At 41.1% G+C, this 25,128-nt stretch overlaps 1 protein-coding gene across 4 annotated transcripts in view; it reads right to left on the bottom strand.

The window, feature by feature from the left end:
• greb1l (GREB1 like retinoic acid receptor coactivator) overlaps positions 1-25,128 on the bottom strand; it is a 43,018-nt gene that overhangs the window by 7,025 nt on the left and 10,865 nt on the right. Inside the window, exons 2-24 of one of the 4 annotated variants that reach the window (XM_069157624.1) lie at positions 17,402-17,513; positions 14,366-14,525; positions 13,443-13,622; positions 12,389-12,565; positions 11,820-11,996; positions 11,550-11,672; positions 10,157-10,273; positions 8,476-8,613; positions 8,219-8,371; positions 7,581-7,718; positions 6,120-6,305; positions 5,582-5,881; positions 5,330-5,458; positions 4,882-5,016; positions 4,399-4,596; positions 4,074-4,254; positions 3,342-3,531; positions 2,622-2,758; positions 2,113-2,455; positions 1,806-1,921; positions 1,223-1,455; positions 409-968; positions 39-144 (exon numbers count right to left, since the gene is read on the bottom strand). In XM_069157624.1, coding sequence (XP_069013725.1) covers positions 39-144; positions 409-968; positions 1,223-1,455; positions 1,806-1,921; positions 2,113-2,455; positions 2,622-2,758; positions 3,342-3,531; positions 4,074-4,254; positions 4,399-4,596; positions 4,882-5,016; positions 5,330-5,458; positions 5,582-5,881; positions 6,120-6,305; positions 7,581-7,718; positions 8,219-8,371; positions 8,476-8,613; positions 10,157-10,273; positions 11,550-11,672; positions 11,820-11,996; positions 12,389-12,565; positions 13,443-13,622; positions 14,366-14,522 — 4,174 coding nt within the window. In that variant the 5' untranslated portion in view covers positions 14,523-14,525; positions 17,402-17,513. The remainder of the gene's footprint in view (positions 1-38; positions 145-408; positions 969-1,222; positions 1,456-1,805; positions 1,922-2,112; positions 2,456-2,621; positions 2,759-3,341; positions 3,532-4,073; positions 4,255-4,398; positions 4,597-4,881; positions 5,017-5,329; positions 5,459-5,581; positions 5,882-6,119; positions 6,306-7,580; positions 7,719-8,218; positions 8,372-8,475; positions 8,614-10,156; positions 10,274-11,549; positions 11,673-11,819; positions 11,997-12,388; positions 12,566-13,442; positions 13,623-14,365; positions 14,526-17,401; positions 17,514-25,128) is intronic. The other 3 variants (XM_069157625.1, XM_069157627.1, XM_069157628.1) reach the window with 3 other exon arrangements.

Raw genomic sequence — 25,128 nt, 5'->3', positions numbered from 1 at the left:
TCTATTTAAAAAAATCTGTAAATCCCAATAATCCTCACCTTCCTCCTCCACTTCTTCCTCATCATACACATCTACCTCCAACAGTCTGATGAGCATACGAAACAGGATACGGAGAAACTGAAGGTAGGCACCAGTTTTTCCAACCTAGCAAAGGACAAAGAACAATGACACTTTTATTTCCATGGAGCTAAACATAAAATATGCAACAATATCCTGTATCATCACATTAACATGTATTACCTAAATAACATATTCAAAAAGCAAAACCGGTTTGTATTTTCAAAATAAAAGCCTTACTTATCACAGACTCATCATCATTTGTCCTCATAATTTGTGAGTATTTTGTTACATACATCTAAACTGTTTATGATGCACTCGTAGGGTAAAAAAGTACTTGTGTTTTGTTACCTGCGGGGGCCCACTGAGCAGCAGGCGCCGTGGATGTGGCCCAGGTGGCGCTTCATAATCAGCGTGATGCTGCCTGGCGACAGTCCACTGGCGGTAGTACATGCTCTGCTCCTCCCCCTGCAGGTTGTGAGTGATGAGGGGCCTCAGCGGACTGTTCCAGGCCATGTCTGCATGAGGCAGCAGCGAGAAGGAGCTCAGCTGACTCCCCGACTCCCCCGCCAGCAGGTTGTACGCCGCTCGAGACATGATGATCGTCCGCGGTGAGACTCTTGTGGACTTTCTACCGCACTGCGTGGACTGGCTGGGCCTCTGGGTGGAGGAGGAAGACGGGGAGGCGGAGGAAGATGAGGAGCTAGAGTAAAGGGACGGAGGGGCCTTGGAGGATTTGGAAGGGTTGGAAGGGAGCTGGCTTCCCACAGAGTCACACTCCTGCTTGAATCCTTGTGTAAGGGTGCCCACGTCGGCAGTGACGGCTCCTTCAGGTTGGGAGGTGGAGGTGGAGGGCCTCTGGAGAGTGTCGGCTACGTCGGATGAGCTGACACCGTTCTCTACCAAAGAGCCTGAGTGAGGACATGAAGAGAGTAAAACATGAAAGAGAAATACAAGTAAAGTTAACTTAGAAGTGTTTCTTTTCTCCAAATTGCAACCATATTTTTGGAAACCAGACTCTTTACTGTTAAAAGGGGAAAACAAAAATACCAGATTACTTTACTAAAATCTCAAATACAGAATACAGACTGTTAGAGGTTAATCTCCCGTTATGGTGTGCGTTTGCATCTTTAATGCTGCGTTCCAGGATTTCAGAGAGACTCACCAGAAGTTCTGGTTGCGGCGCTGCCGTTGCTCTGAGGTCTTTCCAGCTCGTCTCCATCATTCAAACTGGTGGTGGCCTTCTCTCTGTCTGACTCCCGAGGGACCATGGCCTTCTTGGGCTCCTGCACCACGCCCATGAACACGTAGGTGCAGGCCAGACCCACCTCCTGCTCCAGAGCTGTACGAGTTAGGTAGCTGGAGTCTATCAGACGCAGGTCACTGTATTTCAGAGATCTACAGGAATGAAGACAAAGATTGCAGCTTAGAAAAGATCATGTATTTATTTTGCTTTTTTTAAAGCTTTGCAACAGATCTTTAATTTTGTGAAATCATTTTCAGCCCAAAATATTTTGAAGTGAATTCAAATCACCAAGTTTAAAGCTGGTGCTGTCAATATATAGTACAGATGTTGACTTAACAGACGACTAAATGTGGACGTGTAAAACAATACTTTGATAAACAACAGATGAGGCAACAGTGCACCAAGAGCGACTATATTTGAGCTCAAATTAATTGCCCTATGAAATAATCTGATATACTGTGACCTTTTATGAGTGGTGGGGTGTTGTGGAGCATGACATTACCTGGGGAAAGTCTCTCCAAGCGGGTCTTTCCCTGTGAGGATGATGATGCAGGGCAGACCTTCCAGATCCTCATAGGTGTGAGGTACCCAGTCTTCATTCTCAAAGCCTCTCCACGCCTGCAGCAAAACACAAAACACAGTTGTTGTATAGTGTTTACTCTTAAGTTAAAGATGTGCCACTTAAAACTAGACAAGCGATCCAAGTTGGGCTGAGACTGGACTTAGATTTCAAACAGGAAGAGAATTTCAAAGTTGATAAGAAAACCCAATAAAATGAAATGCCTCATGTGACTCAGGTTTATTATCACCTTGAGGCGGTTGGTGAAGTTCCTGGGCAGATTGAGTTCAGAGGCGGGGCTTCCTAGCAGCACGGCGAAGCACAGCTGGAGTCCCAGCTTGTCCCTCACATCCTCTAGTCTCTCTCGGGCCAACATGGCCAACTGCAGCGAGGGGACACGGACCAGCAGCATGTGGCCGCGGCCCTGGGACCCTTCTCTGCCAGGGGCATTGATCAGGTCCTCCACCATGGCCAGGGTCTCTGGGGTTATGTGGTCTCTCAGGGACGGGGAAGAAGTCAGGGCCATCATGGCCTCAGTGTACTGCTGAATCAGCAGGTAGCTGCGGATCACCATGCTGTGCAGGTGGGGATGTCTGAGATACATGTGGGAGAGTTTGTTTAGTTTGGGCTGATTATTATGCCACTTATTATTGCAGGCATCGCTTTGATGTGCTTTCTCACACTCTTAAACCTTCTTACTACCAGTCAATACAGAGAACACTTGATGTTGGATGTTGTAGTTTTGATTCTGATACTAACCTTTCCAGCAGAGCCTGAACCATCTTCTCAAAGGCATCATCACAGCGCAGGATGGGGCTGGCCACGCCCCATTGCAGGGAGCTGCTGTAGTCCCTCAGGCCAAAGTAGATCAACTCATTAGCAGACTGCTCCCTCTGCTGGAAGACAGCGATAACAACATGACTGAGTGTTAACAACGGTCAACCTTGTGAGAACTGGCATAGAGAAATGTCCATACCTAGTACTTTGTCTTATATTTACACAATCACTACACTTCCTGTGAATCCAGTGTGTTGAAAAGCAGAGCAAAGTTACAAAACATATAATATTGTCTCATGCAGAATGTTTGATTGGCAGGTCAGTGGTATGTGTCCTATAATGCAGCAGCTCCCAGTCTCTTCCATGATTCCATAAAATGAAGCATGATCCTTGAGACCCTTTTATCAACAGTTGCACGAGTCAATTGTAGGTACAGTTTTAGTTCAGCAGATGAGTAGCTGAGCTCCAGCTGCTAAAAACAGGTCTCTGTGCGCAGCAGACAGGTGAAATTTAACAATATTTTAACTCAAATATATCAAAATAATGTTCTCTGACAGTTCCGAAAACTTTTTGTGTTGTATCATTTTAAACACTACACAATAAAACAGTATTTGTTATTCCAATGAAACTCTATAGTGGCGACTTGTCAGGATTTCTCAGGCTTTTCGTTGTTATTACTCAAATAAATAATTCTGTACTCACGACATGTTCTTTGGCCGGCCAGTGAACTTCATTAAGAATGCTGATGCGGGAGTGGCGGGTCTGCAGGGTGTAAGGGAAGCAGCTGACCTGCAGAACCAAGAGGTTCATGGCATCTAAAACTTCCTGGCAGTTCACCACACGGTCAGCCAAACCCTGCAGCTCCCCATGGCACACAGATCCTGACAGGGCACTGAAAATAGAGTGAGATGGGTTTTAAATACTAGTAATTATCCTACCATAGCTGTTAATAAGATTAAACATGGTTTGTAACTTGATTAGGGCCATTGCTCAAGCTTTTAAATTTGCTGGTGTGACTGTCCAGGTCATTTGCAAGATAAATCCTCAGGAAAACAGGAAGTGATCACTTTTATATTTCTGGCAGTAAAAACAACACTTTTCTTTGAATAAACAGATGATCTTTGCATGCTCAGCATTTGCAACTATCTCAGCCACTTAGAGCCAAGTATGTCTAAAAAAACAATAAAGAAAAAAACAGGGAACTAATATTGTCTGGCCTACATTAAACCAAAACTCAAGGTTATGGACACTCTGTGGTGTGTTTGTTTTCACTAGCTTGCAGCTGTTCGCCTGTCCCCAATTTAATCAGTGTTTAATAAGGACAAGGCTACAACTCATCTTTTCACACAGCTTTCAATGATCAGCAGAGCAAAAACAAGGTCAGTTCTCATGACGTTTATCCGTGACTCCCTGGGTTTCGAGCATCATCTTTACCTTGTGAGGTCGACATGGGAGTTGTCATGAATGAGTACAAACAGGGTGTAGGGGTTCTGCTTGACTTTCTTCATGAAGGCCTCCATCTTGGCGTGAACATCGCCATCCAGACGCACCACGTACTTGTCTGATTTCTGGTGGGCCGTGGAGACATCTTCGTTTCCCAGGTCCACAAGCACCCCTGAGCCAAAAAAACAAACAAGGAATGATCAATAAATGTGTGTCAACTCAAACAACACAGCTTGAACTCTTTAATAGACACTTAGTAGCAGGTGGAAAAGTCACCCTTCAGTCTTTGTTACTGACACTTGCACTTGACATTTACCTGATTGTCGGATGCGCTGTGCCGTCTGGTGCACCAGGATGTGAGAGGGCGGGACCAAAACCAGAAAGTCCACCTTAGAAAAACGGCCCAAGTCCAGGTTCTGGGTCCCTGAGTCAGCGATGGAGCAGACTTGAGAGAGGAGGCTCCGAGCCACGGTCAGCTGGGGCGGATAGATCTGGAAGACCTTGCTTAAAAGCTCTGCGGCAAGAAAACAAATATATAGCATCATTGTGGTTGTCAATATTATGAAAAGCTTAATTTAACAGTGATAAACCTCAAAGTTTACTTTGAATTAACCCACATCCATCAGATGCCAGTAACATTCTGATAAGTCACCACAGTGGTCAGCAACATATGGATCGACTGACATTTTCATGCTTTACTTTTGCCTGGCTGAAAAAAAATAAAACAATTTTGCCCACTAATGAGTGAGCCAAACACTTCAGTGCCGACAGCAACGAGCATGCTCGAGAGCGGTCTAACCTGCGTTTGAGGGCGGTGACATGCTGGCAGCCTCCTGCGAGTGGATGTGCTCATTAACATCGGCCTGAAAGGGCTGGATGACCTGTCCTTTCCGTCTGCGTTGGTATCGCACCAGCTGCTTGTCCAGATTGTCCCCTGGAAACAACCGTCACCATAGTCACACAGAGGTGGGGACACAGCTGTGCTCAAATGCAGTACACTCAGCATTAAAAACATCAAGGAGTAATTATGATATTCATAATGAATTTGTTGTTCTACTGTATTTTCATCTTTCTTTTCTTTTCCTCCTTTTAAAATATTTTGTATTGGCAGCAAAAGAGCAATAAGAGACACATTCACATAAAATATCTTGCAAAAATCACATTACTACAGGTAGTGTTTATTCCGCCACAACATTTCTGTCTTTTTTCAGACAATTAGCATAGGTTTTTATGGACAAACAACTTACCTAGAGAGGTGGTTTTGAAGTGAGACGCCAAAACACTGACTTTCCCTGTGATGAGTTCATAACTGATTTCCTTCAGAAACTCATTGGTTGTCAGCATGCCTTCAGCTAACGCCCTTGCTTGGTACTTTCCTGCATCCGATAGGTAAATTTATATCAGAGCTCAGACCACATATTTTTCACATTTTGGTCAAAACAATAATGTAGGCATGTTAAATGATTACTAAAATGCTTTAGGCAGACTGCAACACTCACCCAGAACCAGCACACAGAACTCGTTGCAACTCATCTTTGAGGCACATATAATAACCACGTAGGTGGGCAGGTACTGCTGATGGTGAGGACCCTCGCTGAGAGAACGCAGCGACTCGGAGATGCCCTCGCCCAGAGAGTTATGGGTAACCACGACTTGGACGCTGCCACCGGAGACGCTTGCTTCCAGCCGAGCCAGCCAGGGCAGCTGGTTCGGGGAGATGGCAGGACCCCCGGGACAGCACAGCATGGCCTTCAGAACGATCTGCTCCAGCTCCTCTCTCAGAGGAATCTGCTCTGAACCTGCAGTAAAAATCTAAGCATGAAACCCAAAACCTGTTTTCGTTTACAGGTGCACCTAAGTTCGCCTCAGTCATCAGAGTATACAATCTTAAATATACACCAAAGTCAGACATTTGTGTGTTTGAACAAGATACCATTACTTCACGTTCATCCACCCCACTACCCTGTGTGACCTGCAACATTTATGTATAAACATAGAAGTCATTTTTGTGTGTGAGAGTTTGCGTTGGCTGCTTACCTAAACGTGCAAGGTACTGTAAAGTGAGCAGAATCATCATCTCCACACTGGGTAACTGATTGCTGTTGAGGCCAAGAGTGTCCAATGTTTTTTCTGTGAGCTGGCTGCTCTTATAGCAGCTGACCAGCAGGGGGCTAACCACTATATCACCAATGTTCCCATAGAAATAAGGCAAAGTGCCGTGCCCTAAAAAACAGAAAAGCTGTTATTAGATAAAACTGAAATTGAAAAGGGCAAGTAAGTACATTCTAATATTTGTTTTGGTGGATAAAAAAAACTTTCACAGCTGGCATACATGAACAGAAAGTAACTTGTATATTCCAAAACAGGTACTACAGGTCGATGGCAGTGATGAGATAATTGAGTTTGTTTAAATATAGTTGTGACGGTCAAACAGGGGCTTAAATAAAGACAAAAAAACTGTTATTCATTCGAGGAACGGATTAAATATTTTTATAATACTGTTGGTATTTGGAGAAAGAGTGCTGTACTTAATGTCAAATCACATGTAGGGAAGGTAAACCTACCTGAGCTCACTTTACTCATCTCTTTACACCCTGAAACTTAGTTTAACTGGTCTAACTTTTACAGTTGAACTCTCTGAACTCTGAGCAGTTTCTGGTGTGTTTTATCTCACTGTAGGCTCATTTTTCACGCCACCATTAAGTCTTGCACCTCTGTGAAAAAAATCACGATCACGGCTAGAAGACGGGAGAACTACAAAATGTCCTTTGCGTAGTATAACACAGTTTTAATGTCATAAATCATAAGAGAATAAAAAAAACAAAAGTAGGAGAAATTTCTTTGCTAATTTATTTACAAAAAAAAGAAAAATTATAGAATCTATACTTCCAGCGTTTTTCATAAGTGTTACCAATATTGGAAAAAAGAAGGGCTCCACTTGCTATACCTAGTGAACTATTTACATTGTTGCAACCTCTGTAAAACATCTGTGTCCTCCTCTGAGCTCCAGCGTGCACTAATTAAACATTTATGGAATTTTTGTCACGTGACTTTTGGTCTCAGCCAAGTCATATAAGATTTCACAGTTGTGCTGAGGCGGCAGAATTTTGTTCTTTTCCAGAATATTGATCGTGCAAAATTATTGGCATAATTTGAAATAAGACATGTAGAATAAAGTGATGTCTATTAAATAGCACTATGTTTAGCATGTTGGTTATTTCTCCTGATGGAAGCACTTACTGCAGATGATTTGTTTAAGGATTGTCGGAAATTTATATTTTTGCAGTTTCTGGCTATGATAAATGATGTAATTTTGGCATATAAAAAAAAAAGAAAGAAAACAAGCCTTTCAAACCCACAGGGTTAAACAAAAGAAAAACAAACAAAAAAGAGTTATATCACAGTATATTCCCGTATTTATCACTATTGTTCGATACTGTATGCCCTTCAGGATGATGCTTAACATGCTGGCTGAAGAAGAAGCGGATCCGTTCATACCGATGAGGATGACAGGGCGAACTCCTGACAAGTTGAGCAGGTTGTCGGGAATGATGACCGTCTCACCAGCGGTGACAGGCTGGGGTTGAATGACACCTGGGACTGGCGGCTGAAGAGAGGATGCTCCTAATACAGACCCTTGGGGACGATAAAGGAGTTACATATCGAGATATAGTTTACATAATTCACATAAGTTAGATCTGGGTGAAATTTCAACATGCTAGTGTTCACATTTGACAGTGGTATTCATGGTTGTATTTTGGTCACAGAAATGTTGCACATTGAGGAACAAAATGAGGGCAGATGCCTTATTTGAAATGATGGTAGTGTTTGACTACGATTACATGATGCCTCAGAAATCTTCTTCAATCATGCAATTTTTTTTTTAAAATCATTTCTGCAACAAAATGTCCATCTCCATCTCCATGGAGATACCTGGTGAATCATCCTTAACAACCAGAGAATATCAGGGCATACTCATCCCAAAACCAGAGGGAGAGGAGAAAGATAAACAACAGTCTGTGCTTCTCAGGGCAGACACACTCACAAACACAGTGAAAACAGATAAACAGACTAAACATATCAGTCAATTTAAAGCTCATACTGATTCATGCAGAATACATTATAGCTCAACATACTCCCTCCAGCTGGGATGAGGAACGAACCTGAAGAACAAACTATCGATCGAATAGCTGGCACAGGGACGGCTGTTGGTGGGACTGGAACCAGTGAGCTGGGATGCCAGCTCCGGTGTCGCTTCTTTGGAGGACCAGAGTTCATAACAGAAGATACTGAGAATCAAGACACAAAAACAGGAAAAAAAAACGTAAAGACAGAAAATACAGAGTAAACAACTGCAAAATACAAGACTTTGACTTTCGACAGAAGGGCTTACCTGGACTGTCTCCTAAATCAGGAGTGCGGTACCCCTGACTTTGAGGCCCTAAGGAGACCTGGGAGGGGCTCAGTAGGAGAGGACGCCCATCAACACCCAGGCCGTTAGTTGGTCCATTCACCCTAAGAGCTGTGGGTACTGGAAACGCACACATTAATACAGTAGAGTAAGATGAAACAATATATTTTTGTATACACAGGAAGTATTTTTAATGACGCTGAAAAAAAAGACCAAGTCTACATGTGTGCTGTCTGTGAGGCATAGATGTGTGTGAGCTGAATAGAAACATCAGGATGTTAACAACGACAAAGCTGATACACGTCTTCGTGCTTTGCAGGTATGATGCATCTTTTTGTGCAGTGTTAGCGTGCTGCTAAGTTTTGCTAACAGCTCTAAGAGCAAAGTACACAACTGAGGCTGTTTGACAGGTATTCGGTCGTAAACCGAAGCCTCGGGGGACTGTCAATGTCTGTAAATAACTTCATGGCAATCCTGTTGTGTCAAGAGTTCAGCTGTGAGCCATTGTTTTCTATGGATCACCACCACTACATTCTGTCAGTCCACGCCCAGACTCCTGTCAACTACACTCACCTCACCTGCTCCCACTCCCCCACTCAGCTCACCCACCTCCACTCTCCTCATGTGCCCTGCAGGTTACACAGTATAGCAGGGCGGTGCACATAACTCTCCAGATTGTAGTTGTGTGTTCAGCAAAGCATTCCTGGCTCGTTTTCCTGCCTGTTTCTAACTACCTGTTCTGACCTCTTGCATGTTTTGTGGACTTTAATATATGCTTTGCCCTCTGGTTTTCATGTGTTTGAACAACCTGCCACCCAGCCTGTGAAATTCTGATTTGTGCATTTGTCGATAAAGCACCTCAAAACTGCTCCTGTCTACCACGGTTTGTCTGTTTCTGGGTCCTCCTTCCTGCTTTCCTGACGTGACCATGGCACGTAGAGAAATTTTTGTCTGCACCAATGAGGTTAACCAACCAACTTAGCCATCTGCCAACGTTCTAAAAAATGATGGCTAACGGCTAATAAAAAAACAGAACAATTATAATGTAAATCTAAAAAATATTTTTCCTATCTGTAACTGTCTGCAGAGATCAGGCAATAAATAAAAATGAGTCAGTGCTAACAGTGGGTTATTGATTTCCTATATTGCTGCGATTGCACGTACCCCCATCTCATATTCACTGTGTACGCAATACACTAAAACATTGATTGTTATGTGTAGCCTTTGCTTGTCAATAACACAACCTTGTGAAGGAGCTAATGAATAGCAAGGCCTTAAAAAGTCATTACAGCATTTCTTCCTTCAGTATTGATTGCTGCATACACACATGTATGTGTTTGTGTCGGCATGTTACATGTGTGTTTGTCCGTGTGAGAGTCAAAGCAGAGGTTAATCTTGGCTCCACGGTCAGCCAAGGCTTCTTGTGCCTTACGCTGAACCACTTAAAATAAAAAATAAAAACTGTAACAAAGCAACCCTATTCAGCCTAAGCACAGAGGCAGAGGCTCGTCAGCATCTGGATGCAACCAGGTGACTAAATCTTATGTAGTGCATGTTGTCTTGTTTGTTTCTTAAATCAGCCATCAAATGCAGAGTGAAATTAAACGTATTATTTAGCTGATAAAAACACAAAAGCTACAGATGTACTGACAAAAATCTGCACCTATTGGTAGAGTCTTGTTTACAGAGGCCAGAGGTTTGAGGAAACTACAGCCTCTGCCAAGGTCCTGACTCCCAAAAAAGACAGAGTTTACTTGCGTCGTTCTGGTGGGTGGAGAATCTAAAGATGAAAAACAGAAGTATAATATTATCAGAACAAATGTACCACTCACCAGACCCTTGCCATGCTGATGCACAGTGTTACCTGCTTGCAAATCTTTCGGGTAGCTCAGAAATGCATCTTTAACTCCCACCATTCCACTGATCATCATTTTTTGCAGCCTTTGGCCTTCAAACAAAAGTCAAATACTAACAGGGTTGTGTGTGTCTGTATGAAATGTCCATTACAGAGCAAACAGCCCATACCTGTCTTTTTCATTCATTATTTCAAGGTAAACCTTCATTGAGCGAAGAGAAGGAGAGATGCATGTTATGGATCCCAACCTCTTGGGTTTCTAAGTGTCAGTGACTTCTTTGGGAGAAAGACGGACCCGAAGGTCGCGGTCATGAGATTTCTTGCAGGAGTAATGCCAATACAGAGCTCCACAGCTCAGCTGTCTCACACATTAACGTGTGAGATTTGTGCTGACAGGCAGCTTCCAGGTTCAGGACAAATCAATACTATAGGCCCAGGAGCATTATTTTCAATCCAAGAGGAAACAGGCCCTCCTGCTTTGAGAGGTCAGAGGAGAACAACATTTCTTTGAAGAGAAGCCAAATCTGTCCCAGAGTCATATGACATTTAGAAAAGATCCAGGTTTACATTGGATTACATTGAAATTTCACTTTCACTTTTATTTGTCTTACAACAAAAAGGGGAAAAAAATGATGCTTCTTAAAAGTAAAAAAAAAAAAAAAAAAAAAAAAAAAAAAATCCTTTTTAGCGTACTATATAATGATATGCAACTGACATCAAATACTACAACTACCACTGTTAAAAATAACAATAAAAAATATAGGGAAAAGGATATTTATTTATTATAAAATGCCACCAGAATACGCATCAAAGCATTGATGCATCCAAAGGAGATTGACACACAAACAACAAAGCCCCCTCTTTGTCACGGACTGACTCATAAACAGCCCAATGATGTGGACTGGTTCAAGCATCAGACTATGCTCACCTCATAAATTTCAGGGCTTTGAAGCTGTCCCTATGGCAACGACATAAGCCTGCCAGCATATATCAACAGATGTTGTGACTGTTTGGTGACATATACAAAGATATTGTCGTTTTAATCAGAATGAAAACAAGAAATTCTACATAACGATGGCCTGCCCACAGTTTTTAGTCAACCTTTTTAATGTTAGTAATTTCATCTGTGTTTATTGTGTCAGCCTGAACCGGCTCATGATCATACAATAAGAGCATCTGTGCTGCAAGTGTGCAGCCTCACCTGAAAGGGAAAAGGGAGAGGAGCCGTGTCCGCTGGCGCCACCGTTTTCTTTACTGCTAAGAGAGGAGGATGAGCTGGGTTTGGAGGTTGATGCGTTGCTGGAGAACTGACGGGTTTTACTGTCTGAGAGCACAAAGAGAGGAGTGACAAAAAAATACATTACATACAGTAGATGACAGCACATAATCAGAAAATAAATTAATGTACATAGATAATGTAATATATCTGCAGATATCTGCATAATGTCTGGAGTTTAATTGGTGATTTTACCTTTCCAGCAGATAAGGGGTCCTTTGCACAGAGCACCCTGAGAATTCTTCACCAGGTAGTATTTTAAGTGCTTCTGCTTCTTGGGCTGGGTGGATAACTTCAGGTTGATGTGATTTGAAAACTCAGTGAAGTATCTGAAACCCTTTTCACCGCAGCCCACACAGTTTCCTGAAAAACCTGGAAGTAATGCAGCGAAAATTGAATTCTTGCATTATTTTACTGACATATTTCACAGATATTTACAGTCTAGACAGGCACAACTGCAGAGCGTATTCATTTAACCATGAATTTAACCCTCCCGTTGTCCTTGGGTCAAAATGACCCGCAGCTGTGTTCAACCAAGTTCTATTTTATTTTTATATTTTTTTGGGATCGTTGGTGACAAGGAGGCTGTGAGGGTTTCTTTAAAGAAACCCTCACAGCCTCCTATAAAAATAAAAATAAAAAAGATAAAAAATAAAATAGAACTTGGTTGAACACAGCTGCGGGTCATTTTGACCCAAGGACAACAGGAGTGTTAAAATGAAACTGGCCGCTACAATGTCTCCTTCACTTGGTCTAAGACTGACCTAAAAGTGCATTTTTCCCATTCTCATCAGGCAAAAAGCGCCGGTCCACGGCACACACCAGGATGTTCTCGGGTACGCCGGGGGTCTTGGCACCGACCAGGTCAAAGCCTGCTGGGACTTCGATGGGCTCTGTTGCTACGGAGACCAGGCGGATGTCCTTCCCAGTCTGACAGAACCCTGAGAGGAAAAAGGATTTGTTCAGTCAGCGGACGAATCAGATGAGATATGTAAAGCCATAAAGAGGGACTTTAGTTTAATTAAATTGACAGTTTATTTTGAGCTGCCGAGTTTTGCCTGCTCTCCAAAAATTGCATGCACTTTGTGAGATACTCCTCTGCCAAATGACACAACCACACCAATTATGCTTCCAAAGATATAGAAAGAAAGATATTGCAGTAAAATATTAATAATTATGTATAAATATTGACAGATTAATCAAGGAAACCTAGTGAATTTCAGACCATTCTTATCAGGAAATGCTTTGAGTCTAATAAAACATTGACGAGAGAACTACAGACTTCAGATCATTCTTCATCCTTCATGAACCTGACAAAGAAAGTTTTTTTGTTTTAAAATCTTAAACCCACTTCTTTGCCAAACAAATGGGCTACATGTTTTGGTAGTTTTCCCTTTAGCGGCGCAATTTTATGTACAGCAATCTGCTAGCAACATCAACAAAAACACCCGTGGCTAGAAATCAGCTGAAACCCAGAACTTACTGTGAACATATTAGTACTGTTGTTTTTCCTCCAAAACATGTCTAGTGCTGGCTGAATTGTTACTACCAGTATTGCCCACTGCATATTAAAAGCCTTCTAACATTTCATCCATCTATTTTATTCACTGTGTAAATCCATAATGTGATACATCATAATTTACTGATACTAGCTGATACACGCACCAGCATGTGACTAAGGGGCGTAGGAGCACTTGTTTTTTTCCCCCACTTGGAGTATTGTTTATAATCATTTAATATTGTCAGTAAGCTTGTATTTTCTTCTGACATGCTTTTGAAAAGTGTCTATCCTTTAATATAAATGTGATGAGAATTTACCGTCTATTAAGCAGCAGCCGTCTGGTGCAGGAGCTTGTAGGTAGGGAAGTGGAGGGCTGCTGCTGTCCGAGTCATCTTCATCCTCCATCTCCTCCGTATCGTTGGACGAGTGGCCATTCATGAGCTCCTGCCCTGATTGCTCCGTGCTTTGGAGCCCAGTGTCAGGTTTCGACTTCACATCTACCGGACAAATAAAATCGGAATATTTTTACGACAGCGTGATAAGAATTATTAGTAACATTTTATTTAACAGATCCATAAATTCCTTATAATTTGCTTTTACGCTTTCTCAAAATAAATACAACATTAGATAATAATAATAATAATAATAATAATAATGATAAGGAATCACATGGATTAAGGGAAGAATAGGGGGTCTTTTAGTTGGTTTATTAATTGATTATGTGACGTGACCCATCACCAATGTTGCTCCAAGACAAGTAATACAATTAAATGAATAAGAAATGAATGATTGTATTAAATGGAGATTATCTTTAAAGGAAATGTTTGTTTTTCCCTCGAAATTAGTACCTAATTTAATAGTTCTTTTCAGTAAAAAAAAAAAAAAAGTACGGCCAACTTAAAATAGCAACACGACCACAGCTTTGACTCAATATTACCATATTGACAACAAGTCAACATAGTATTTTGTTATAAAATTGATGCCTGTTTTAAAAAAAATCTAAGTCAAATAGTGTGAAATAATTAGTAATGTAGAGATTACAATTGCGCTGACATCAGTCAATACTTTTGTAATGACAGCAATTTCAGACAATTCTCCCAAATAATTTTACAACAGACCAGAAAAGACATTTAAAGGTTTAGTGAACCTGAAGCTAAACAGTTTTTGAAGCACTTGTCCTATAATACAGTAAAATAGATAAAATCAGATCTTGTTTTGCTGTTTCCTGTGAGGTTCCTACCTTCCGTGGTACCAGGATACTGCTCAGGCTCTAAGTAGAGCTGTGTGAAGATGGGCTGTGGATCATCGCTGCTCGAGCGCAGTGATGCCTCAATTGAGTTATGGAGAGCCTCCTCAAATCGAGCAGACTTCAGCTGCCCAGAATATGAATTCCCCATTACCTGCGGGAGCAACGGGGGGAAAAAATGGTGCGATAAGCAAATATGCACAGTCATGGCACTGTTTATCTCTATCTATTGTTTAGTTCCTTACGTAATAACGACAAACTCAACAGACAGCAAAACAGCAACAGGTAAGTGACATTCATCTTTTTACATGAGCACAGCTGTGTTTCTATAAAGATTAGGTACAATTTTCTTTTTTTTTTAATTAGATTTTAAGCCAGTGCATTTTGCAAATTGTTTAATTATTTTTTATTAACAGTTAGTTAATCAGTGGTTATGCAGTATGCTTTACATATCAAGATGTAGATTCCTGAAATGTCAGCACATACTCATAATTCATTAAAGCCTTAATGTGTTTTGCCTTCTTGAGCTGTGCCATATATTTAAACATATTTTAACTCAAATAAATGAATACTTAAAGAACAGGATTAGTCCTGGAAATGTTTTGCTTTGTTAGAACACAAAATGCAAAATATTTCTGACGTTATTGAGAATGGAAAAATTACTGATATTTATGTAAACAGAAATTGGTCCAAACATACTTAAATTTTGCTCGCTCCAGCTGCTCAAATCTAAAGATTTGCTGTTTTTCTTTATTTTATATGATACTAAATTAAATGTGTTTACATTCTGGACTGTTGGTCAGGCAAACATACCATATAAAGATATCACATTTAACAGGATGGGCCAAACTATTGGTGAATCATTAAAATAACCTCACATTTATCAATCGTCAAAATAATCTTTAGTTGCAGCCTCAGAAGCATGTTTTGCTATTGATATTATCTGCCAGCTTCTATGATAACAATGATGTTTGGTTTATCAAAAGGCACTGCCAGTTAAAACACACACACTCACAAAACACACTCACTTTGTCTATGTCAGTCAAAACATAATGGCCACGGCCAATGGCTTTTTTTCCCCTATCTTTATTTGGCCTCTTTCTCCTTTCTGTTTGTTGTGTCACTCTGCCTGCTCTGCCCCCGTACCCCCTCCACCCCAGTGTCCACTCAGGGACATCTGCCGAGGTCGGCTGTGTGGGCCGGTGGTTGGCTGGCTCTCTGGTGGCAGGTGGCAGCTGGACAGAGGGCTAAGCATGTGGTCTCAAAGAAGAGAGCAAGAGAAGGAGACACGGACTCGGAGGGAGAAAAAACACTACAAATGTGGTGAAAAAAGCAACGCTGACCAACGGCCATGCTGCATACAACGAGATTCCTAGTCAAACTCCCATTTTTCATCACCACATCTGTTTTTAACACCAAGCCAGTAATCAGGAGTGTTCAAACTTTGTGAGATGAGAAGTAAAAAAAAAAAAAAATCACATAAAAGGGAGGTTTGGCTGCTTTCCTGACAGTTTAGCCAAAAAGCTCTCTTTTATGTTTGTCCTTGGACTATGATTGACTGGTGTAGACCAGTGTTGTGGTCAACAGCAGCCAAGTGAAAGCCCAGGTTGAAGACTTCAGCGGTTTGGGAAAAGCTCCATCTCCTCATTACGGTCTAAAAACAGATATGACTGAGGTAATTTACAACTTAGCCTTTACTTAAAGTTTTGATTAATTTATCAATTAAAAATGAATTATGTTTTTGACTGATTAACAACAACAACATTTAAAAAATCATGGCTGGCAACTTTCATTGGAAAATGAACGGAAAATGAACACTTTGTCAAAACAACTTTGTTTTGGTTGAGTATTTAAGTATTATTTTAGTCCAGACTTTAGTCAACATCTTTAAGTTGTGATGTAAAGGTAGACATTTCCTAATTTACACATTTATCATCCTTACACTCATTCAGGATTGGAGAATAAAATAAGATACTCTGTGGGTATTAAATAACTAAATAGAAACAATGAAATACTTTCTCTTCATTTTAACACATTCTGAATATGTCAATCAATGAATTACTATCTACTAAATACAGTTTCCAGTTGTTGGCCACACACGAACCCTGCGCCTTTTTATTTTGTCAATAATAGGCAAGGTGGGAATTAAGTTGCAGATGCCTTTTGCCTCCCAGGTTTCATTTTGCCTACGCCTGGACAGGTTCCAGACCATGTGTTTACTTAACAACCATCCTGGGAGGAATCTGACCAACCCAGACAAAAGACAAGATTAACAGTGCCTGACTGTGTTGTCAAAGAGATAAGAAGCTTAAGAGAACGCAGCTACAGTATTTCTTGCTTAACTGATGGAGGAAGGTGACTGCATAGAGACAAAAACACAGTGAGAGGGGGGAAGAAAGAAAATGAGAGCCTGAGGGCATTTGTATGTAACCTGTTCGATTGGGAAGTCAAAGGAGGCTCCGGAGCCGTCTTTGCCTGGCTGACCATCAAACCCCAACGGACAGATTTGTCATTAACCTGGCGTAGGCTGGACGTGAACACAGAGACTGACCTTATATCACCTGTGTAACTTAAAACAAAGTGTAACTGTGGCAGAAGTCGCTTAACGGATGTTTCTGGGGTGTGACTCAGGTGGTTGCTAAGGTCAGTTGTAGTGGCGGGGGTATTTCAGGTCAGTCAGCAGCTTCAGTGTGACTGATGGATGTTCAAACATAATGAGAAGAATCTACTGGGGAAGAAGCAGTTTAATGTTCAAAGACTAATGGAAAAAAAAGGGTCGTTCATGTCCGTGAGTGGTGACTTTAAAAAATGCCTTTCAGCGAGTCAGATGGTCAGTCAAGGCCACTCCACAGCTCCTGGGTGGCATCAACAGATTGTATGAATGTGACCCCAGGTCAGTAAGAGCTACACTAATCTTCACTCAGTGGAATAGAGGAAACCACAGCAGAGAAAATGTGAGAACACAGATTTCGAATTCTGAATATCTCACAGACGACACATTAGCGCTGCATTTAAAACCAGGTGACTTACGTTGTTGGACTGTTCCCAGGCGTGACGGGACTTGTTCTCCTCGGCTACATGCTGGATCACTACCACTCAGCAGAAACTTTCAGCAAAGACATGTCACTCACTGCTTCAAGACCTGGGGGAGAATAAGGAGATTGCTGATTAGCTCACAGTGCGTCACTGTCAGTAATACAAAAAAACATTTAACATTTTCTCTAAGTAGCTACAAATTTTATTTTCTTCAAGTCCAGTTCATTAAAATCATCTGAACAGCTAATTTTGTGTAAATCTTTCAAAAATCTTGTAAAAAATAAAAGCAAGTTCGGCACATCATCCAAACTAGTTTTTCCCACTGCTATTTCAAAATACAGAAATTATTCAAGAATTCAGCTTTATCAGGACGACAAGACACACATTTCTTTAAAAAAAAACAAAAAAAATGCCCGAAACGTAATGTGAAATAACAGATTTAGACAGATTGCAGTAGTATATCTCAAGAAAATAGCAAATTATTCAGAAAATGTATTGAAATTGAAATTTGGATTGAAATTTAAACAAACAAATCCATCCATAACAAATAATCATTTCCATTGTCCATTTCAGTTTTTAATTATATCAATAAAATATGAATATAGGACTCTGATGTAGAATCATCTAATGCACCAGTATACAGAAAGCCCAAAACTCTGACACATGTATGATCCAGATAGTTTGATACGACAGATCACCACAGTCCAACGAACACGCTCATTCACAAAATTAATGGGAGCCCTTCCAGCCACTCAAACATTAAGTGCAGCTCAGACCATGACATATGCACTCCCTTTTACCAGGCCAAAAATGCGTTACGTGACACCGTCCCCCCCCCCCCGGGCTATTTTCATGAAACACAATTGGGTGTTTTAGTTTGTAGCAGCAGTCACTACACACACAGTCACTCTACTGTTACTTTGACCTTTTGACAAAGTATTGTTCAGCCACTCGGGCTCTGATATAACAGAAGCAAAGTTCCCCTCATCACCTCTGACTGTGCTGCTATTCTGTATGAGGGCGGCTGGTCTGGGGTCCAAGTCCTTCAAATAGCAAGTGTACACAGGCTGGTTCAACTTGCATTTACTGACCACACTGGAACGTCTTTTGTGAATGATTAGCCAGCTTGATACAGCACATCAGAGTAAAGAGTTAAAAAAAAAAAAAACATCAATATGTCAGAGCAGAAACGTGCGCTCCTTTACCTTCAGGGCAGAACTAAATCACATAGTGACACATTTGTTAAAGGTAGAAGAAAATTTGCTTCATAACACAAGTTCACACTTTATCCTCCACTGGAAAAACCAGAGCTTTCACACACACCCACTGAGCAGAGTCTTGAAATATTTTGATGCTTATCTAGTTGTGAAGGGTAGACGACACAGAAGGAGACGCAGATGGCTTTGGAGATGAAGATGAAGGAGCCGTAAATCTAGACACCATTACAAGCCAAGCCCCAGGTGCTTAATCAGGTCCTGTTTTTCCAGTGATGAGGTTTGAGGGACTGTTTAGCCTGACATGCTGGTTTAGTTTCTTACCTGAGGAACGTAAAGTCAGACTGGATTTAAGGCGAAGGTTAAACATTTATCATTCTTCTCCCATGCACTGTTTCATACAAGTGAAATGAATGCAAACCATTTTAAATTATAAACCTTACAGCTATTTGTTGTATATAATGTGAAAATGTATATTTCTAAGTATTTCCTTAAATGCTGTATATAGACTGTACCCCTTACACTAGGTTCATTTCATAGAAATATCGAATTCAATTTTTTTTAATCAGTTTTGACTCAAAAACAGAATCCTTGAAAGATTGTACATGAAGTCAACCACCCTCTGTGCTATTAATGTATTTTTACACTAAAGACTACATTCAAATATCATATCTGAATGTTTTCTTTGTGCCCTTTTTTGAAAAAATAACGTAGTTTTTTGCAGTTATTGAAAAAAAGCAAAGAATTGAATGTTAAATTAGTGGTATTAGTATTATTACAATGTTTACAGCAGTAAACATGCTGCTGTTAGTTCAGGTTGTTGACAATTACACACTAAAATAAGTAAGTGAAACTTAATGAAAATAGTATAAATCGTGATTTTATTCTGTAATCGGTCTCGTTTTTGGTGCAGTTGATCACAATTTTGGATTGTCTGAGATCTTTACTGAAACCACATGTTGTCAATTAAATCAAGAACATAACAGACCTTTATAAAAAAAAAAAAGGGGAACAACACATTTAAATGTGTCCATCTGAGTTGATCTTACTTTTTACCCTGGCTTCTCTCTTTCTCTTCAGTCTTTTTCAACAGTATAATTACATTACAATGTTTCCAACAGAGAGAGAGAGAGAGAGAGAGAGAGAGATAGAGAGAGCGAGCGAGCAAGAGAGAGAGAGAGAGCGAGAGAGAGAGAGAGAGAGTAGTTTATACTTCACATCGAAGCCAAATACATGTCAAGAAATACTTTTACAGTTTTTTTATATTCCATATCAAAATCTGACAAAGAGACAAAAGATGTTGACAGCATGTATGCAGGTAACTTTGACAGGTGTCCATTGTTTAATGTTTGCTAATTAAAGAGCAACTAAAACTGAGTTAATCCAGGATTTACTTAAATTTAAACTAAAGAGTGACTGAATGAGCTTTTCTCTTCTTTTGCCCTTCAGAATAAAAGTACATAAAATGTTAATGGGAATTTGATAAATATCTAAATCGTTTTCATCTCATTGTTATGCTTTAACCTTTCAGGTCAATAGCATTAGTTGAAATGCGGGAAAGAGCTCAGCACACTCTTAACATTAGAAAAGACACTGGCCATCAGACATGAGAGAAAGGGGAGGAGAGGGGTAAGAAAAGAGGAAGAAAAAGAAAAGACAAACATCTCTCCCATGTTCTCTAAGTGAGGTGCTAAAAGCCCATATCATTAATGCTGCATCAGGGCCACATGTGACACACAGCAAGCAGTTTAAGAGGCTTCTCCTGTACCTTCCATGACTCTTCCAGCTGATGAACCCTTTAAAATCCAAATCAAATGCAGTAAATCCCAAAAGTGCAGGCAGCTTTTCAAATATAGTCCACGTTAAATAGTAAATCCCTTCGTGGATAATTTTGTTGATACACCGGCAGCATATGTAGATTCAATCCTTTCTGGTAGTCACTTTTGTCATGATCCTTACAGAAAGAAATGGGACTCCCAACTCTTTCCCTCAGTACAGCAGAAACCCTCCCTCTCTCTCTTGCCCTCTCTCTCTCACTCACATGCAAACAAACACACACACACACACACACACACACACACGCACACACGCACGCACGCACGCACGCACGCACGCACACACACACACACACACACACACACACACACACAGACACACACACACACAGACCCCTCCCCCTGCAGGCCCCTGTGCCCTCCTCTGTGCTGTGCCATTTGCCAAGGAGGGAGGGAATCCACCGGGGGCTCATTCATCTTGGCCCTTCTGATCCCCTATGGTGACAGATGCTCTTGGAGGCCTGCGGAGCTGTGCGGGGAAACAAAGAGGGCCCACATCTCCCCGTTGTCGCGCAGCCCCAGCGGCCCGCCACGCGTGACCCCCATCACGTCAAGACATCCGCCATGGGCACTGCGTCATGTGGAAGTTTTCATTTTCAAGAACCTGGAGAGGAGCCAGGAGGGGGGGCGTTTTCAAAATCAAACTTTGCTCTCAGCTCAGTTCAACCTCTCGCAGCCACACCCAGCGTTTTATTGGGGGCCAATTCAGAGACAGGAGAATCCATCCCCGGCAAAATGGGGACAAGAATGTCAGCCTGAGCATTTTGTCTTCATAGCCTTACCCAGGATTGACCCCACACTAGGCTTTTACTCCCGCTATAAATACCAGGGGCTCATCTGGTCAAAATAAATAAACAGAAATGCACCACAAATCAACAGCGCTGGCAGATGTTGGGGATTATTTGTCATTATAACCTAGTGATCAATTCTAGCACCTTTTCATGATGTTGCCAAGAGGAGAGCATTTCCAGGAAATAACCAAGAGGCTCGAGGCTGACGACACTTAAAGTTAAGTAGGCTAAAACCTGCACAAGTACTGCAAAATGCCAAACTTACATCAAAATGTAAGATCATATAAATAATCTTTCCCTTGAGTTTTCTCATACTGTATGTAAGAATTTGACACTGTTTTTAACAATTTAAAATCCAATATAAACAACTAGCAGTTTAAAAAAAAATTCGATTTAGGGTAACTTAAATTTAACACACTTATTTCCTGACTTTGAATGGAAAACACAACTGGCTGTCATATTGTCAAGTCTAACTGTACTGCCGGGACATTGTTTAGACTGCAGCTCATAGTAAAGCTACAAAATAACTCGTACGGCAGCCTGATGCTTCTGTGCCTGTTTTTCCTTCAATCTAATTAATGCCAAGAGAAGTCAGCAAGAATTTGTCAGGTAAACAGTAAGTCTGAGTAAACTCACATCTACCTGATGGCCGGGAAGATGCAGTCACCACTCACCAAGAGTTTTTAGGTCTCTCTTTAATACCAAAATGTTTCCCCTCAAAAGTTTGACCAAAAATAGAATTATTGAGATGAGATTAATGATAAAGTGTGGCGTGTAATAATCCAGAAATTTTGTTTTTGTGTGAATTTTAAAGAATCGTAAATCTTTAAATGTAAAATAACTACAGAAAGTAATGTTTTAAACAGATTCTGAGAGACCTGTTAAATTTATATTGTCATAAATGATCTCATTATAACAATATCTGCCTTTACTGGCCCAAGTTTCTCGCTTTGCTGAGTCGTGGGACTGACGTTCCAGTTCATTATCACAGACACGGTCAACAGTTGTTTTAAAAAAAGTTGTTGGCAGCTCTTCTCACCTCCTCTCCAATGGTTATATTGCGGCACATTCAGCGTGAGGGCTGCTGTAAACCACCACGCGAGCCAATCAGGGCCTTCATTAGTCCTTATGGAGCTTCCGTGCACTCATTTCTCTCAATCGGCACATTTGTCTAAACATTGGGCTTGAGTTTGACTGTGAAATTTGCCTGACTATTGCTGATTTAGACCACACATGGTAATTGTCTGTGACTGTCAGGGCAGTGCATTAGATCATATTTGACATTTTTAAAGTGATTGATAGTAGCTAACTGTAGTTATCGGGTTAAACAAAAGTGAAATCTTTACAATGATCCGGCACAGCCACAAGTTCAACTGAGGGAAAAGAGCTGTCAGTGTGATTTATGTCAAAGCCCCTGACTTTGACATGGCTTGTCTTAAATAGCCCATTTAAAATGGGGATAATGAGTAAACCCTGCATTTTCTTTGGGCTCAAAAGACACTGTGCAAAAAAAACAAAGGAGCGTGGATTGAATACTTTCCCGCCCCTGAGCCCATCCTTCACCGCTGCAATGAGGTCCAAAGTGGACAAAGGGGAAGTATCCCTGCCACTGCCACCTGAGGAAAGACAGGTCACATGACCAGCAGTGGGGGGTTCTGGGAGAGATTGGGCTCAGAGCTCTTAAATTTGGAGGGGGTCGGGGAGGGGGGGTCTTCCTTTCTTAGGATTCCCAGAGGAGCGCCGCAGCTTTGTCTTAGCTGACTCAGCAGCTGCTGAACACATGAAGGTTGTTTGGAGGAGCTTGAACAACAGAAGAATAATCTACCTAAACTTGTAACTGTTCTTATTCTAACATTCATGATCTGACCTAATCAACCTATCAAACCCATTAAAGTACATTCAATAAATGGAAGCACACAGGGTCGCATAGCACAGCAGAAACTGAGGGTCTTCTGCAAAAGGAGGTTCAACCAACAAGTAAGGAGCTGAGAGATCAGTGGGAAGGAAGTACAGTAACCAAGGTGCTATTAAGGATGTTATAATAATAAAACAGACCTGCAGCTCAACTGTCAAAAACCAAAACAAGAAAACAAAATGGCCCCCATGTGAAAATTCCCGTAACAGAATTTGCTTTTCTACTAGCGTCCCTTGGGCTTTCTGACACCAAGGGTGTGAGGACTCGCACCGTTGTTTACTATCCGGGTGGCAGTCCACAGCTCTAATTTCCTTATTAAAGCCCCACAACCATCTCCAAAACCTCCTCCTCCTCCTACTCGGGACTACCTGCTGGGCCCTGAAGTGCAAATCAGTGCTAGTGAGGATAGCAGATGAGCTAAGGTCATTCATTGCTTTCCAGTGAGTCAAACAAACAAAGCCAAACATTCCCGTTGAATGCCATTGCTGAAGTCGGCAGCAACGGAGAGAAAGACCGGGAGAAAGAGACAGAGCAGGGCTCAGTGGAGATCATGGCCTGAGGGTATGTGTGTGTGTGTGTGTGTGTGTGTGTGTGTGTGTGTGTGTGTGTGTGTGTGTGTGTGTGTGTGTGTGTGTGTGTGTGTGTGTGTGCATGCTTGGTTTGCGTGTGCGTTCTAGGAGATTATCTGTGGAACTATAAAGTGGGGTGAACCAGGGTTTAAAGCCTGGTGTGACCAGAGGGAGCGGGGGCAGGGACTTGGGCCTGAGGAGGGGTGGACAAAAGGAGCATTTGGGCAGATGAAGAAGTCATCATCATTAAGCCACTGGAAGTTTACTGTCCAGTTATAAAACTCATTTCAAAATTAGGGGCTTGGGGGTACGTGTGAAAGGGCAGCAGGACCGAGAAGGCTAGCGAGGGGTTGGAGACAGGTGTGGTAACTCGCTGAAGAACTGTAGAGCTAATTCATTAGGGGACAAGCAGCCTTTGTGTTAACACTGCGTTGATTGGAGTGGTGACCTTGCCACACATTGTGGCCCAGAGAATGAGTTTAAGGGCAAGGCATTTAACCTTAAACTAAATCTCAGCCACGGACAAAGGCCAGCGTCATTTAATAGCAAAGGCCTACCGAATGGATAACTGACACAGCACAAATTGAAAACAAGCTTAATTAAAAGAAGTCAATTCTGAAGAACACGGTAGACCTTCAGCTTCTTAAAAAATCTCAACTATAGTAACTAAGATTTTAGCATATAGCTTGAAAGATACGTCTAAATATGTAACTACAGCTGTAACAATTATTGAATGCATTGATTAGTAAATCAAATTAGAATGAAACTGCAACTACTTTGAGGCTGTTTGAATCATTTTAATGCAATTTTTTTCATTTCTAAATCCCGATCTAAGCGTCTCATCTGGCTATTCTTTAGGTTTTAGACTGTTTTGTCAGACAAAGCAACACTTTTGTTGTTCGGCATCACTAAAATTGTAATTGGCACTATTTACCTTTTGTCTGACATTCTATAAACCGAGCGATTAATCAACAACCAATAAGTGACACATTTATTGATTGGTCATGGCAGGAACAATAACCCAAATGTGATATCTTAATGTTTTAATCAATATATTGAAATATTTTCATTGATCGATCGAGCTAGGCAAATCTCACCAGATCCGTCAGTTTTGATAATTAGTTTCTTTAAATGCAAACAGAGAAGCCTAAAACTTAGATTTTTTTTTTTTAATTTTATTATTCAAACTATTGCTTTCCCAACAGTTTCTGACATGTTTGATGAAAACAATGCAAATAGAAAAACACTAGTCACAAAGTATTGCAACCTTAACCCAACAACAGGCACAGCTATTATTGCTATTATTGTTGTAGAAGCTGAACCCTCTAAATAACAAACTAAATGCCAAATTTAAACTGATGGATTTACTTTCGGCATATTTTCCATAAACCAGAGAA

The sequence above is a fragment of the Embiotoca jacksoni genome, unplaced genomic scaffold (genome assembly GCF_022577435.1).
Source record: "Embiotoca jacksoni isolate LCO1_2020_lvr unplaced genomic scaffold, fEmbJac1.0.p SCAF_22, whole genome shotgun sequence".
NCBI lineage: Eukaryota > Metazoa > Chordata > Actinopteri > Embiotocidae > Embiotoca > Embiotoca jacksoni.
This window is presented reverse-complemented; position numbering and strand designations above follow the sequence as displayed.